This window comes from Colius striatus, chromosome 9 (assembly GCF_028858725.1).
Source record: "Colius striatus isolate bColStr4 chromosome 9, bColStr4.1.hap1, whole genome shotgun sequence".
NCBI classification, from domain to species: Eukaryota; Metazoa; Chordata; class Aves; order Coliiformes; family Coliidae; genus Colius; species Colius striatus.
In genome coordinates, this window is record NC_084767.1 from 1503579 (window position 1) to 1517775 (window position 14197).

Below are 14197 nucleotides of genomic sequence, written 5' to 3' on the forward strand. Positions count from 1 at the left end.
CCTCCCTGAGGCAAGAAGCTCTGCAGGGACTAGGACATGCCTAATTGCATGGGGTTTCCTTGTCGTTTGTAAGATGCTGTTATCCTGCCTGTGGGTTTTCACTGGGTGAAGGAAGGAGAACAACTCAGTCACTTTGTTAGATACAAAAGAGAATAAAACATTGAGACCACGTTATCTGATAACCTCCCAGGTACTTGGTAGCTCATTCAAAGCATGAACTTAACTTGGTTTGATGTTATGGGCACAGGGGTGGATATGCAAGGAGAAGGTCCCTCGTGTTCTCCCCCACCATGGTAAGACATTCACCCATTCCCCAGTTCTCCACACTCTCCCGTAAAGCACTGGTGTGGGACTGGGAGCTTGCACTGGTACAAGGCAGGAACTGAGAGCTGCTGCTGCTGCAAATGACTGCATTTGCACTGTGGTGTCTGGACATTGTTTTGCACTTACAAGATTTATTTCTCAGTGGGCACAAGAGCTACAAGATTAACAGATGAACAAATATATTGAGACAGCCAAGACATCAAAGAAATTGAAGAGTCACTAAAGTATCGGAGAACTGAAGAGTCACCTGGCCATGGTTCTTAGGAATTATTTTATCCTCAGATTAGCTCAGCTGTCTTGGGGTTTGGACATATCCTCTGGTGAATTTAGCTGCAGTGACTTAAGACATTACTGGCCTCAACTCTCTGCTTCTTCTCTGGAGGATCCTGCCTCTGGAGCAGAGGAGGCAGGAGGGAACGTGTGCCTGCATCCCAGTGACTGCCGCTCAGGTCCTGGGGGCTTAGTGCAAGCAGAGTGTCCTTCATTTTTCAGGGTAGATACCAGCTTGTGAGCTGCACCATCAAGGACGAGAGAGAACTGTATCCCTGGGCAGAAATCTCCAGGTAAAATGTGGGGCAGAGAGCATATTAAGCCACCATAATGAAATCCACCAGAGTGCATATGCCAGAGCCCTAAGGCTGTGTGCTGTGGCTATTTTTACCATCAAGAAATTCTAACAGATATTGGAAAGGCAGTTATTGCAATTGGAAGGTCAGAGGGAATCATATCCCAGGTAGAACTGTTTAATGTCAATCATCCTTTGCAAGCTTTTTCTCCTCCATGCAATCTGCAATTCAATCAGGGGGGAGAAAAAAGTGAGTAGCAGCAGTCTTAACCTTAGATTCCTCTTACAGGAACCGGCTAAGGGGTGATACCAGTGGAGGGATGAGAAGAAGGTTTGTATAAGATGTATCTTCCCTGCAGAGAGCAAACAAAAAGCAGCTCAAAAAGATTGGGAAGAGGCTGCTAACCGTGAAGCCATGCTCATGCCTTGGGCTGCATATGCTTCAGTTCTTCCCTGAAATTTAGGTTTAGTTGAATCAGCCAGGAAATTACCAATGAGTTTGGGGTCCTAAGGGAAAGATGTGTGAAAAGCAGCAACGCGGAGACACCTACAGGAGGGAAAGTCGTATCTTGAAAAATGCCACACAGAGGGAGCTGTGCCTTTGCTTTATTGAGCTGTTGGCTGCAATTAATACAGCCAGATTCCCTCAGTCTCCCATAATGCTGTCTCAGTACCGACAGGAGTCCATTTAAGAATACACTCACTCGCACGAATGATTATATATGAAGAGTAGAGAAACAGCTCAAGTGCCACTGCAGTAATGCAAGCAAATCCTAAAAGCTGCCCAGGTAAGCTCAGTGGCTGTGTTCTGCCATGTGCTTCGGTTTTGTCAGTGCTGCCTGCCCAAAGCAGAGGAGTTTCTGTTCCAGCCTGCCTGCCTGCTTCACCCAGGGAGATCCTAGACTAGATTTTGTGGTGCTATAGTAAATAAATGGTGATAAAGTCAACTTAGAGGATATTCCCAAAGAGGGAGAATTGTTTTTATTATCATTTTCAATAGACAAAGTGATAAGAGACTGTATTATAAAGATGAGAAGAGACAAGTATAATACAAGACCCGTGAATGGATAATCAGCAAGGAAGACTGAACCTTGGGCTTCTACGTCTTACAGCATTGATCCCAATTGCCTGAACTGAAGGGTTTGGCTGTGTTAACTAGTGCTATAACAGGGCCGTCAGGTCCCTGTGGGGTGTATCCACAGTTAAGAGGAAGCGCTGCAGAGGAGGGCTTGGCTGTCAGCAGTGGGGTGTAAGCACAGGAGTGCAGACCAGCAATTTCAGGGTCTTTGATGGGTTTTTTTAATGATTTTTTATTGATTTCCTTATGCCCTTGAACCCTTCCAAATGTCATGTCTTGTATATGAGCAAGCTCATCACGGGAAAGCTCTTGCACCTTGCATCTTGTCCTAGCATTTACAGCATAGCAAAGTTGATGTGAAGTATTAGCAGGTTGGATTTGTGATGTGTTTTACCACACCATGCATGAATTCTTTTCCCTGACTAAACCAGGTGTGGATCTGAACACGGGCAGGGCCTGAGGTGCCCTGCAGTGAGCAGTCAGGCTGTGCAAGACAACAGCCTGAGGTGAAGCTTGAATATTCAGCCCACCTGTAACTCTTTTTCTGTTACAGACTGGAGTCACCTACACGTGCACTGGTAATGGAGGCTCCCAAAGGCATCGAGATCAATGCCGAGGCTGGCAGCTTGAAAGCCACATGCAGGACAGAGCTCAGGCTGGAATCCAAAGATGGAGAGGTAAGCAAAGGATATCGAGCCTTGCAGCAAAAAGAAACCAACCCACAGATCTCCCACAGATTTGTAGCCTTCTGAGTCACTTCATTTGAAACACTGATGTGAATGCACTGGTGAAGCAGACCTTCCCAGCATAGTTTCTGCTAACAGTGATTGAACATATCATATGTAAACGAGCCTCACTCTGTGACAAAGGCTGATTCATTATTTTTAAAGTGCTTGGATAATAGCATCTGTTGTTGGAGCAGATTTATGCAGCTGTAAAATACACAGTGCTCCTGAATTCTTTGTTTCCTTGTCACTTTAAAATGAGATTTACTTGGCCAACATAATTAAATCTTTTATCATACATTTTTCTATAAGAAGAGCTTAATTCATGGTTATAGATCTGAAAAGCTTTTGTAGCTGATATTTTCATTTCTGAAAGAAAGGGAACATTAGAAGACACAGGTTGTTGCACTGGGGAAACTTCCAAAGAGGGAGAGGGAATAACTAAAACCGATAACATAGAACAAAAGTAAAATAGGTGTTGAGTTAAGCCTCTTCTTGTGTCTCAAAAATACCTGGGCATACGGTTCTCGTCCCTTCCCTCTGCCACAATGATGGAAGACACCAAAGGATGTGTCTGAGGAGCTTCCACTGGGGAATCCACCAAAAGCCTCAGCCAGAGGAGCTTCCCATCGAATGCAAACCTCCTGGCAACAAAGCTCCAACATAAGTTCCACTTTCATATCTTAGTGTCAGGTGTAATAAATGGAATGGGATTTTTATTGAAACTCTTGTGTTTTCTAAACATTTGCATTTTAAGCCATTCCAAACCCAGACCATGGTTGTTAACACAAGTCTCAAAAATACAAAGAACATCCCACTCTACCTAATATACCAAAATTGAAATCCGAGACATTTCATTACTGCAAGCAGTTGCCTTTAATGCTTTTAGCATTAAGTTGCTTTTAAGATGCATATGATCACCTGTCGCTTTCAGGATAGTAGATGGTTGGATAATAAAACTGGAGACTCTTACTCTAATTGCAAGATAAGAGCAAATACTCTCAGTCCCCTTGTGATAATCTGGTGTGCAGGTTCTCTTACTCTGCTCTTCTTGGTGATGTTAAAGTACTCCCCTGTAGCTACCACATGTCTAAGAGCTGCCACGTCTTTGCTTTTATGTTCTGTTTTATGAGGAGAAATTCGTGTCTGGCACTTAAGTTATTTTTAACATACATATAAGTCAGTACTGTGAGCCTGCAAGTGTAACTGGCAATGGGATCACAGTGCCAGAAGGTTGTTGGAGGAGCAGAGCCGTTGCCTGGACATGAACCACACACGCTCCCCAGCTAGCAGAGGATACCTCTGGTTCAGTTAACACAGAGGTGCCCCAGGAAGCTACAAGCCAAGAAAATGTGATGAGTAAATCAGCAGAACCAAACTCAAAGACTTAGATGGTTCCTGGTAAAGGCAATTGATATGCTTACCCAGATTTGTATCAGACTTTCTTGTCCTAATACACTTGCCTACCCAGTTTTTGTTGCAGTTGAGTTGTCCAAAGGAAGCTTCTTTAAAGGCAAAATCAAAAATAACAGCTCTCTCACTAATAATCTCTCTTTTTCTTTCTCTTCCCTCCTCCAACTTCAGATAACGTTGAATTCTGCAAAAATCAAACTACCTAACTTGCCTCAAGGATCTTCCTCTTCTGCAGGGTCCAGGCAAAAAATCTACGAGCTCTGTGTGTGTCCCAATGGGAGGTTATTTCTGTCTCAGGCAGGCACTAGCTCGACCTGCCAGATAAATACAAGCGTCTGCCTTTGAGAGACAATTTGCAGTGGGGCATGGCAGGCAGCACAAAAGCCAGTTCTGGTATCACAGATTGCAGCTGCCAACTATTTTTACTAGAACACAGAAAGCCTATCAAAGACTTTTTTTGTGTGTGCGCGCGTGTGTGTGAATATATATATAAAATATATATATAAAATATATATATATCCTCTGTGTAAAATGATGTTTCAGTACAAGGAATCCCAGGGTGACCCTGTTACATTTGTGTAGCATTTCTCTTTCCCACACCAAAATTTACTGGTACAATCTGCTGAATTGGATTTGATGCTCCCCTGGACCCTTCTGTATCAATGCAGTCTAATGATCACCCCTTGTTTTTGATCACATTCTCAGAGCAATGGAATAGCTGGTTGGGCAAGACCCTGGAACTGAAGTAGACCCACCAACATACAAAGGGAAGAGAAGCATCTCTGATTATTTTTGCACCATTAAATCTGTGGCATGAAAAACACCCAAAAAACACATACCAAATTATCTAGATGTCCTGTACTGGTCACCTCAAGTCGTCTCAGATACCTGATACACTCTTTAATTTTCACCTGAACCATGTTCTCCCACTGTGAGCAATGGATTGTGTTTGGCCAGATCTTGCTGGAGTAGCTATGTACTTTTCTGAAGGGACTTGAGACAGGCCTGTGCATGGCTAAGGATGCCATGTGCTATTCAGATGTGACGAATCAGCTCTAACCCTAAGCTAAAGTCGTCTCTGTGCTAACAAAACTGGTGGTGCTTTTAGTTCTTGTAAAGAAAAATAATTGTGAAAGTTGGACTAAGTAGAAAAATCCTTAAGGTCCTTAGCAAAAGATGTCCTGGATCACTCCACCCACTGATTTGGACATTGCCTGTCAATTCCTGCAGAAACAGAGGAAATTACCTATTCTACTCAAAGAAACAGAGACGTTCATACCAATTGAGTGTGTAATATAGGTGCTATACCAGAATTTTTATCATCTTTCTTTTCAGGATATACAGTCCAATGTCACCTAGATTTAGTGGAGACTGCAAATATCAGAGATGCTGACAATGAAGGGAAATTTTTAGGGATATAAAGGGCTTTGGATGTTGGTTTCTCTAGATTTTGAACTCGAAAAACTCTGTGGTTGAATCTTTTCATTGTTGCACTTTTCCTTAATTTAAAGTCTAGGAGTCATTTATGGGCAAGATAAAACAGAAATGTGATCTGGTAACGTCACTTCCACTGTTCTCATTTTGAAAAATAGTGAGACCAGATCATTGAATTCTGGACCGTAATTTCATCCACATGCATGGAAAAATCCTTGACAAACAAATACACTAATTACTGCGAGAGTATTCCATTCACAGTCAGTCTCACGAGGACAGCAAGGTTTCTAAGCCACCGAGATGCTTTTGAAAATATTACCTCATGTGCAAATATGCCCATCCCTAGCGATAGCTAAGCAAAGCTCGTATTGATCTTCAAGAGAAAAAGTAGCTGACAGAAATCTTTAAAAACAAGTCAGGCCATTCCTTTTTTACAGATTTCCACGTGTTTTCTTGTGGTCTGGAGAGTACCAGGGTTTGATTTTTATTTATTTGGTTTTTAATGAACATTTCTGGCTTAACCCAAACTGTCTGAACTCAAAGGAAAGATTCCTGTGTAGTTTAGATTAGACGTGTTGCTGCCTAACAAAGCAGCAACCCCGTAAAATTTATTCCTGAAAGAGGATTGAATGATCTACTTTTATTTCAGTAATGCTTTCTTATTAATTAACAAATTCAAACTATTTGTTCATGAATTATGCCTGTAATTATTATGTCTTGAGTCAACGTTTGAATGCAAAGGGTCACCCAGGATAACAATTGTATTGGGACACAGGACTATACCATCTCTGTTCAAAGAGGGAAATCGTGCCTATGCCTTAAGTCAATGCACTCAGCAAGGAGAAGCACATCATATTTATCTTGTTATTAAAACTAGTTTATTTGGGGGGAGGGACACGAGGATGTCTTGGGAACTGGTTGTGCTACTTAAAACAGATATTAATGAAATGCATTAAGACTGTAGGGGCACCTAGAGTGATAAAGACTTTTTTTTACCATGTTAAATATAGCAAAATACTGTGTACTTTACCTCTGGGACCACAACTGAAGTCCCATTCGTAGTCCTGCATTTACTGTTAGAATTTTTTTCCCTGTTTCATTTGACACCGATCACAAACCTTACGGCACGCACGACCCACTTCATAAACAAATCCCATGTGAAGGGTTGTGAAATCACTTGCAGCAGAAAGAGTACCTTGTACAGAAAACAAGTTGCATCAACTTTCCCATCACTGAGAGCATTGATGCTCATGAGAAAGGCAGGACTGGACACAGAGACTGACCCAGCAGGGATGCTGCCTCCTCGTTTCCATGCTCTGCTCCAAGGAGTCCAGCAGCTCAGTCCTCATCCCCTGCAACCCTGTGGCTGCTCTGCTGAGAATATCCATCCCAACAAATTAATTTTGAATGGCTGATCTTATCAGCTGGGCTCTTGGATGAGGTTATCACCCTCTCATACCAGGAAGGCCACGAAACTGCTTAAGGACATTCAGCTCTTTGTTTTGGTATGAATTTATACGGGGAGCTGTTAGGGAGAGACTTTATACATCTGTGCCATGGCTGCAGATGCCTCTCTGAGGTGGACAAAGGGTACCTTAATTACATCTACACAAAGGCATTCTAATTGCTTTTACATATTTTACAATCACGTTTCCATCTGAAAAAGCATACAATTTTGTGTTGTATGAAAAGGTGAGGAATTGCTGCTAAAAAGATTGAGCCCATAGCGAGACATAAATCATTTGGGCCCCACTTGAGTTTTAAGGCAGCAGTTTAGATGATGCTGCCTGTGCTTGTGTTGGCCACATGATTAGTCTCCTGCTGTTCCCTGAGTGGCAAGATGGAGTAAACAGACTGCGAGTCCGAGATCCTGGGGGAAAAAAACGCATCTTGTTTGAAAAAGCAGCTTGCAAACACATGCAGCCATCTCGCACTTCACAGTTTGTGCTTGGAGGCTGTTGTGGGGTGATTCACTCACCTGTTGGACAAGGCGAATACATGAGAGTCCTTCTTCCTCTTGCCTTGCCCAGGAATCCCTTACAGTTGCTGTAGCTGTATGGGTGGGTTTTCCCCGAGTCTATTTGAACTAGAGCCTCTTTGGCTGGAATTTCATCCACATGCTCTACCTGCCATCGATAAAATGCCAGAAAATGAACACAAGTTTCTGTATTTCTTTGTGAATCAGGCCTGTGATTTAGTTCAATTGAGCATTTGCTGTTTGGGGAGACGATGTCTATCTGAAACCAGAGTTAGGTTCTACCTTCCAACACTAAGGCAAGGCTGAGGTGGATAGTGAATTTGTTCCTACTGAGCTCAGTGGAAGAGAAGCTGATGACTTCATGACCTGAGCTGGGACAGGAGCTGGATAGGTGACAATTCATGGCACGGAGGGCAGTGGAAACCCTGCCAACCCTTGAGGAGGCTGTGGGACAGAACCTTGACTCTGCACTGAGTGCAGGTCTGCATTGCAGCTGTGAGCACTGAAACCCCATTGAAATGCTAATCAAAAGACTGTGATACTAAATGACAATATACCTTAAGCAACCATGAATACTGCAGTATTCATAAATGCATTTCTGTATGGTAACTTTTAACTTTATAGGGCTTCGGGACACTTCAGTAAGAAGTCAGGAAAATTACCATCAATGGTTACCTGTACACTCTAGTACCTTATCTGTATGTAGTAGATGACTCTTCTGCTCTTACAGGCAAGTTAAGATGTTTTTTCTAAAGCAAAAATACTTTGCCATTAGCAAAAGCATAGATCCTGACTATAAAACTGAATCTGTTCTCCACCTTTCTTTTTAATTGGGGTTTTTTCCATTTGTTGGAGTATATTACCAAGTAGTCAGCGAAATGAGTAGCTTAAGAGTACAAAGAAATCATAGAATGGTTTGGGTTGGAAAAGACTTTACAGATCATCTCATTCCAACTCCTCTGCCTTGTGCAGGGACACCTTCCACTAGACCATGTTGCTCCAAGCTCCATCCAGCCTGGGCTCGAACGCTTCCAGGAATGGGGCATCCACAGCCTCTCTGGGCAACCTGTTCCAGTGCCTCACCACCCTCACAGGGCAGAACTTCTTTCTTACATCTAATCTAAATCTACCCTCTAATGTTAACACTAAAATAAGTCATCAAAAGGGGAAGCCAACCCATAGGTAGGCCTCTCCTACCTATTCATTTTTAGAAAACTAGGTACGTGCAAGAGTGATTTGTGTTTGGTTATCTCAGTCATGTGCTGTCAAATAGCTGTATTTTAAGAGGATGGGGGGGGTTTCCTGATTTAATGATAAATATCACATTGTATAAACAAAAAAGTTTAAGTCATAAGCCTCAAAATTAGCATCTGCAATGTACAGTATAGCAAAATGATGCATTTATAAAGAGAAAACCCCCCCTAGCAATTGCTCCAAGGTTAAAGAGAGATTCCTGTGGGATTTATCAAGGTGTCAGCTTAGTTCACATCATACCTGGTTTACAAATACATATGTTCTTAAAGGAGATTAGCTTTTGTTGTCATAAGATGCACACAGACACACAAAGCTATGTGTATATACACGTGTTGACATACACACATTTACAACAGAAGCCTGTTTTCTTTATGGTTGTTATGGCTTAAAGTTTCACATTGAAAAAGAGAGTAAGACAAAGACCAAAGACTTACCACAATTCCTTCCTTCTCTGATTGCCCTCATGCCTGAAATGCATTAACTTCAATGGTGCTTTTTTTGAACTAGGCAGGAAAAACTTGTAAAGCTGCATTTAAGAGTGTTGGGAAGACTCTAACTACTTTCATGGGGAGAAAAGGAAACAAGGTGAGAAACGTTTAAATGTGTGCAGAGGACAAAGTTACCTGGAATTTGAAATGTGAAGAAATAACCCAGAATGCTAAAAGACATCACTCTGGGCTGAAAGTGTAAACTAACTGAGTAAGTGCTACTGGCTGGTCCCTTGCCTGCACTTGAACGTTAGCAGATCAGGAGCTCATTGGTGAAGAGTAACTGCCATATTGATTTCATTTTAAAACTATGTACACTGAAAACAACAACAACAACAACAAGAAGTTAGGCTATGCTCTTTTTTCTGCTCTTTTTTTTTTTTAATGGCTGACATTTTAAATTGTGAAATGTCACCATCCAGAATTCACCCCAGCAAGCACAGGGCACGCTCCTGGGAAGCTCTGCCAAGCTCTGGATTGGTGCTGTTTGAATGTGAAAATACCAGCCTTTTATTGCCATTGCTGCTGAGGAGCACAATCCTGGCAGCCTTTCTGTTTTCCCCTTTTTAACCTTTTTCCTCAGCTCTGAAATTGCTGTGTAATGTTTGGGTAGTTGGTATCCCACTACACACCTGAATCCCCATCATGTCCTTCTTGGTTTTGCATACCCCCAGTAATCAAAACCTCCAGGGGTTAGTGGCACTAAGGTGAAATTGACAACTGCTGTGTTTTCACAGCTGATGTAGCCAAGTATAAAGCTGTGATTGGATCTGGGTTAAGCACTCACGTGGCACTGACGAGGTTGTTCAAGCAAGAATGGAGTGAATTAAACAAGGCAGGTAGGAGGGAATGGGAAGAAATGGTGAGAGACATCACCCTAATCACAGTAATGCAGCAAACTTCTCTGTCTGTTTATGCTTTTATACTTTATATTAATAACATCCATTTTACTAAACATGGTAGCAATTATGCTCAATCTTTCATGGTGCACAGTGGAATTACTGTCACTGAAACCACTTACAGCTTGGGATGTTGAAGATTGCTGGGGCGTTGTTTCCATCCACAATAACCACGATGGCTTGGGGCTTAGATGGAAATTACAGTGAATAGCTTGTATTTATAAAGCTTTTAAGTCTGCTGTGGTTGAGAAGCCCATGGTTATGCATATACAGCCCCAAGGCTTTGTCATTTCAAACTCTCTCTTCCTGCCACTCTCGTAGTGTTGTGCCCTTGTGAAAAGTGACATACTTTCTTTATAAAGGAAAAGATGGATATTTAAAGCTGCAAGATTTTTATCCAAAGCAAAGAAGAAGATACAGTGCACTACCGAGACTTCTCATCCAAGTCACTTTAAACTAGAGGTGCAAGTCCCTTCAAAATTAATTTGCTACAGGTGTAATTCCAGCAGAAAAGTTGTCACTGGTGCCAGTGCTAATCCCAGGAAATGTCTCACCTTATTACAGCTTAGAGCCAAGCAGTGGTTGGGATTTTCTGACACCAGTTGGTAGCAAGGGGCTGCCTGTTCAGAGGAAGCCAGATCTCCTCTGAGGAAAGGAGCAGCTCATCTCCACGGACTGAGCTTTTGTTAGTTTTTAAACCAGTATTACAAATTTGGAAGGATATGTCCTCAGTGAAGCAGTATATAATTGTATGTTTGTCTCATATTTAGTTGATGATTTCATCTTTTTTCCAGTAAGAGGAAACATTTATGCAAAACTTATACATTGTGCCCTACTACCTAATGCTTTGGATAAAATCATGCAGCCTTAGTTAAACCATCTTTTCTTCTAACATTAGAAAGGACTTTTTGGAGCCCTTCATCAGATCTTACCCAAGTAGAAACTCTCACCATTTCCAATCTATTTGCCATTATAGGAACAGGCCTGTTGCAAAGCACAGGGCATGTGCATCTTTGCACGTAACAGGAACTTTGAAATGCATCATATTCTCACAGTTCTGCCCCATCCAAAAGGCTTAAAGAGCCAATAGGAGATAAAGCATTCTGAAGCTTGCTACTGCTAAATGTGTTAACACTTTTTAAAGCAATGTAGTTTTTTTTGGTCTTTGAAAAATTTGCTTGTAAGAAAGTCCTTGAAACATCTTGAGGCAGCCTCGTGCTGGAGAGCAAAAGAATCGTTATTTGTGGGTGGCTCTATTTTTATCGAGGGATGGATTGTAGTTGAAAAAATGTTGCTGTTACAAGATTCTCCCACACTTACTTAGCTGCAAACACCATTCCCACCCCCCCTAACACTACAGCTAGATTTATCTAGCTGCATTAGAGGAGGGAGTTAACTCCTTTGCTAAACCAGAGCCTGATAATTGTTTCTTCATCAGGGTCTTCCTCTGGGCTTGTGCCCTCGGTATCGGCGCTGGGATTGATGTAACGGATAACAAAACACTTTGGCAGTATTAATGATTTTACAGATTATATGTATTTGCAGTCTGGTGCAAATAATGCTGGTAGTTATTGGTTGCTGTTCTGACATTTGGCCACCAGGAAAGCATCAGCAGTAATTCTAGAAGGCAGGGGCAAGGAGCTCTTTGTCCTGGTAATACCTGCACAGCATCCAAGGGGATGCCGTGGGGTGATACCCAGTAGCTGCCTCCACTCAGGAGGCCCATGGGCTGGGGCAGGCTCGTGGGTCACTTTGCTCTTTCTCATTTATCTCCATCCCATTGGAGGTCCTCTGCACTAGAAATAACTGCAAGGCATGATGCCTGCCTTGGGAGCCTGGGCTGGAGCAGTGCAATGAGGCCATTGACAGCATGAGGATTTGATGCTGTAGCTGATGTAAATCAGGATGTGTCTCTGTTTAACTCACTGGTAACCTACACCACCTGAGGATTTGGCCCTAAAGGTTTAGCACCTTTTGTGAAATCAAAAGGATGAGTCTGGCTGTCCAAACTCCAGCCAGGGTGCCCCTGGGGACAGCACAGGACACGGGGCTCCTCCTGCCTCTGGGGTTTCCTTATCACATGGATGCAACTAAAGAGCTGTGGCACGTCTTCCCATTGCGGCCAGCTTGAGCTGCTGCCTGAAAATGGAGGCATGGTCATCCAATTTCATTTGTTGCCACCACCACAGATCATGCTGGAGTTCAGCTGATGGTTTGATGTGTAGTGCATGAAGCAGGAGGCTCTGCAGGTCTTACTGGCAGGGCAGGGCTGCTCACAGGGCAGGTGCTGACAGAGGAATCCACTTTCTTGACCCTTTTTGTGAGTTATCAGAGCAAGCACAGAAAGCAAGATGAACAAATCCTGCCCTTGCTCAGTAGAGTGAGAGCTAGCCAGAATCATCATAAAGAGCAGATCTGAGCAATTGTCATATACTGTGTTTATTGAAGAAGGGCTCAGTTGACAGCATTCACACCTGGATTCCTCCCTAGGTCAGAGCTTTTCATGAGCTCTTGGTCTGGATCTGCACTAGTAGAATTAGTTTCCTTGTGTGTGAATGCCAGTAGAATTGTCAGTATTAACCCAACCAATGCTCTGTGTAGGTAGAACCAACAGCAAAACAACATTCAGTGCAAGTCAAAGCAAAACCCCATTCATCTACAGCAGTAGCATAAAAGGCATGACCCATATGCTGTAGCAGTTTTCATCTGTGCTGGTACAATATCTTGTCTGACCTCTAATGACCACCAATGATCTTGATCATGTAAACAGGACAAAATGAATTTAAGAAGTCTTATCACAGTTCTCATTAAGAAATTCAGATTGGTTTGGCTTTTTTTCTTTTTAATTTATGTATGTGTGTGGTTGTGTGGGAAAATATAAAGCTTTTTTGTATCAAATAACATCAATCCTTGCACACTCTATGCAAAATTTTGTAAGCATTGCAATAATGCTATGAATTACACAAGGAACTATTTTAACTTTATTACACTTTCTGTATAAAAAAAAAGAGAATTTGTATTTAAATGATTTCAACTGCAATCTTGTAAAATATATTAATAAAATAATGATTGTTAAGAAGGAAAGGGATGTTGAGGGGTTTTTTTGCTTCGTTCGAGGATGGCAAACGTGAATGAGACCTTCCATGTGTCTGTAGGACGTGGATGGGGTATGTCTGTAGGACATGGATGGGGTGTGTCTGTCTGTAGGATATGGATGTGGTATATCTGTAGGATATGTCTGTATATCTGTATCTTCATAGGGTATGCCAGACTGGATCACAATAGTATCCCTGGATGTATTCGTGCCAAAAATTCTGTAAAGGATGGAAGGAGAATCTCTGCAGATGGCTGTCAGAAGAAAACCTCTCATCAGCAGAACAAAAGATCTTTCCTTTTGGGGAAAGTTGAGTCACCATCTTGCTCACAGTTTTGTTGAACACCCTTGTCCTAGTATGAGAGACACCCAGCCAAGAAGTGTTGCAGGCATTGAGGTCCTGCCTGAGCATCATAAACCTCTCAAAAAGGACCACTGGCTGCTAAGAGGAGATCTGGTGCTGCTTCTGCTCCAAACAAGCAGGAACTCAAGGTTTTCCAAGAAGGACCAGAGTTGGGTGCGTGTGTTTGGGAGTGAGCCTCTACCTGCACACGGTGTAAGGAGCACGAGCTCATGTCTGCCTGCAAAAAAAACAATCATTAAAAAAAACCCCAAGTCTCAGCAGCCTGGACCAATTCACAGAAAGCTCCTGGAAACCTCTGTCTCTTTTAATGATCCATCAGTTTTATTTTAATTGACCAACTAATCAGATGCTCGTGGTTTCACTCTGCACATGCCAAGCAATCACTTCTGAGGGCATTTTGCAGGATCTGGAGTTTAAATATGAATGTGTTCGCCCTGGATTCTGTCAGTAAACGAGAGCATTGATTGAGGCTCATTATCTGAACGAACAGCAAGAATTCAACCCGGCTGAAAAGACGTGTGTGCCTTCCAAGTGCGCTGAGAGTACCAGCCCAGTCCTCGCAGCTGACACGCTGCCAGAAC

General features: G+C 42.5%; 1 protein-coding gene across 4 annotated transcripts in view; it reads left to right on the forward strand.

Annotated features, from left to right (window-relative positions):
- The window catches only part of SGCD (sarcoglycan delta), a 168810-nt gene that overhangs the window by 136193 nt on the left and 18420 nt on the right, over window positions 1–14197 (forward strand). For 2 of the 4 annotated variants that reach the window (XM_062002042.1, XM_062002043.1), the window contains exon 7: window positions 2521–2644. In XM_062002042.1, the coding sequence (XP_061858026.1) occupies window positions 2521–2644 (124 nt within the window). Of the gene's footprint in view, window positions 1–2520; window positions 2645–3250; window positions 3550–4276; window positions 13124–14197 lie in introns of those variants that run through there. The other 2 variants (XM_062002040.1, XM_062002041.1) reach the window with 2 other exon arrangements.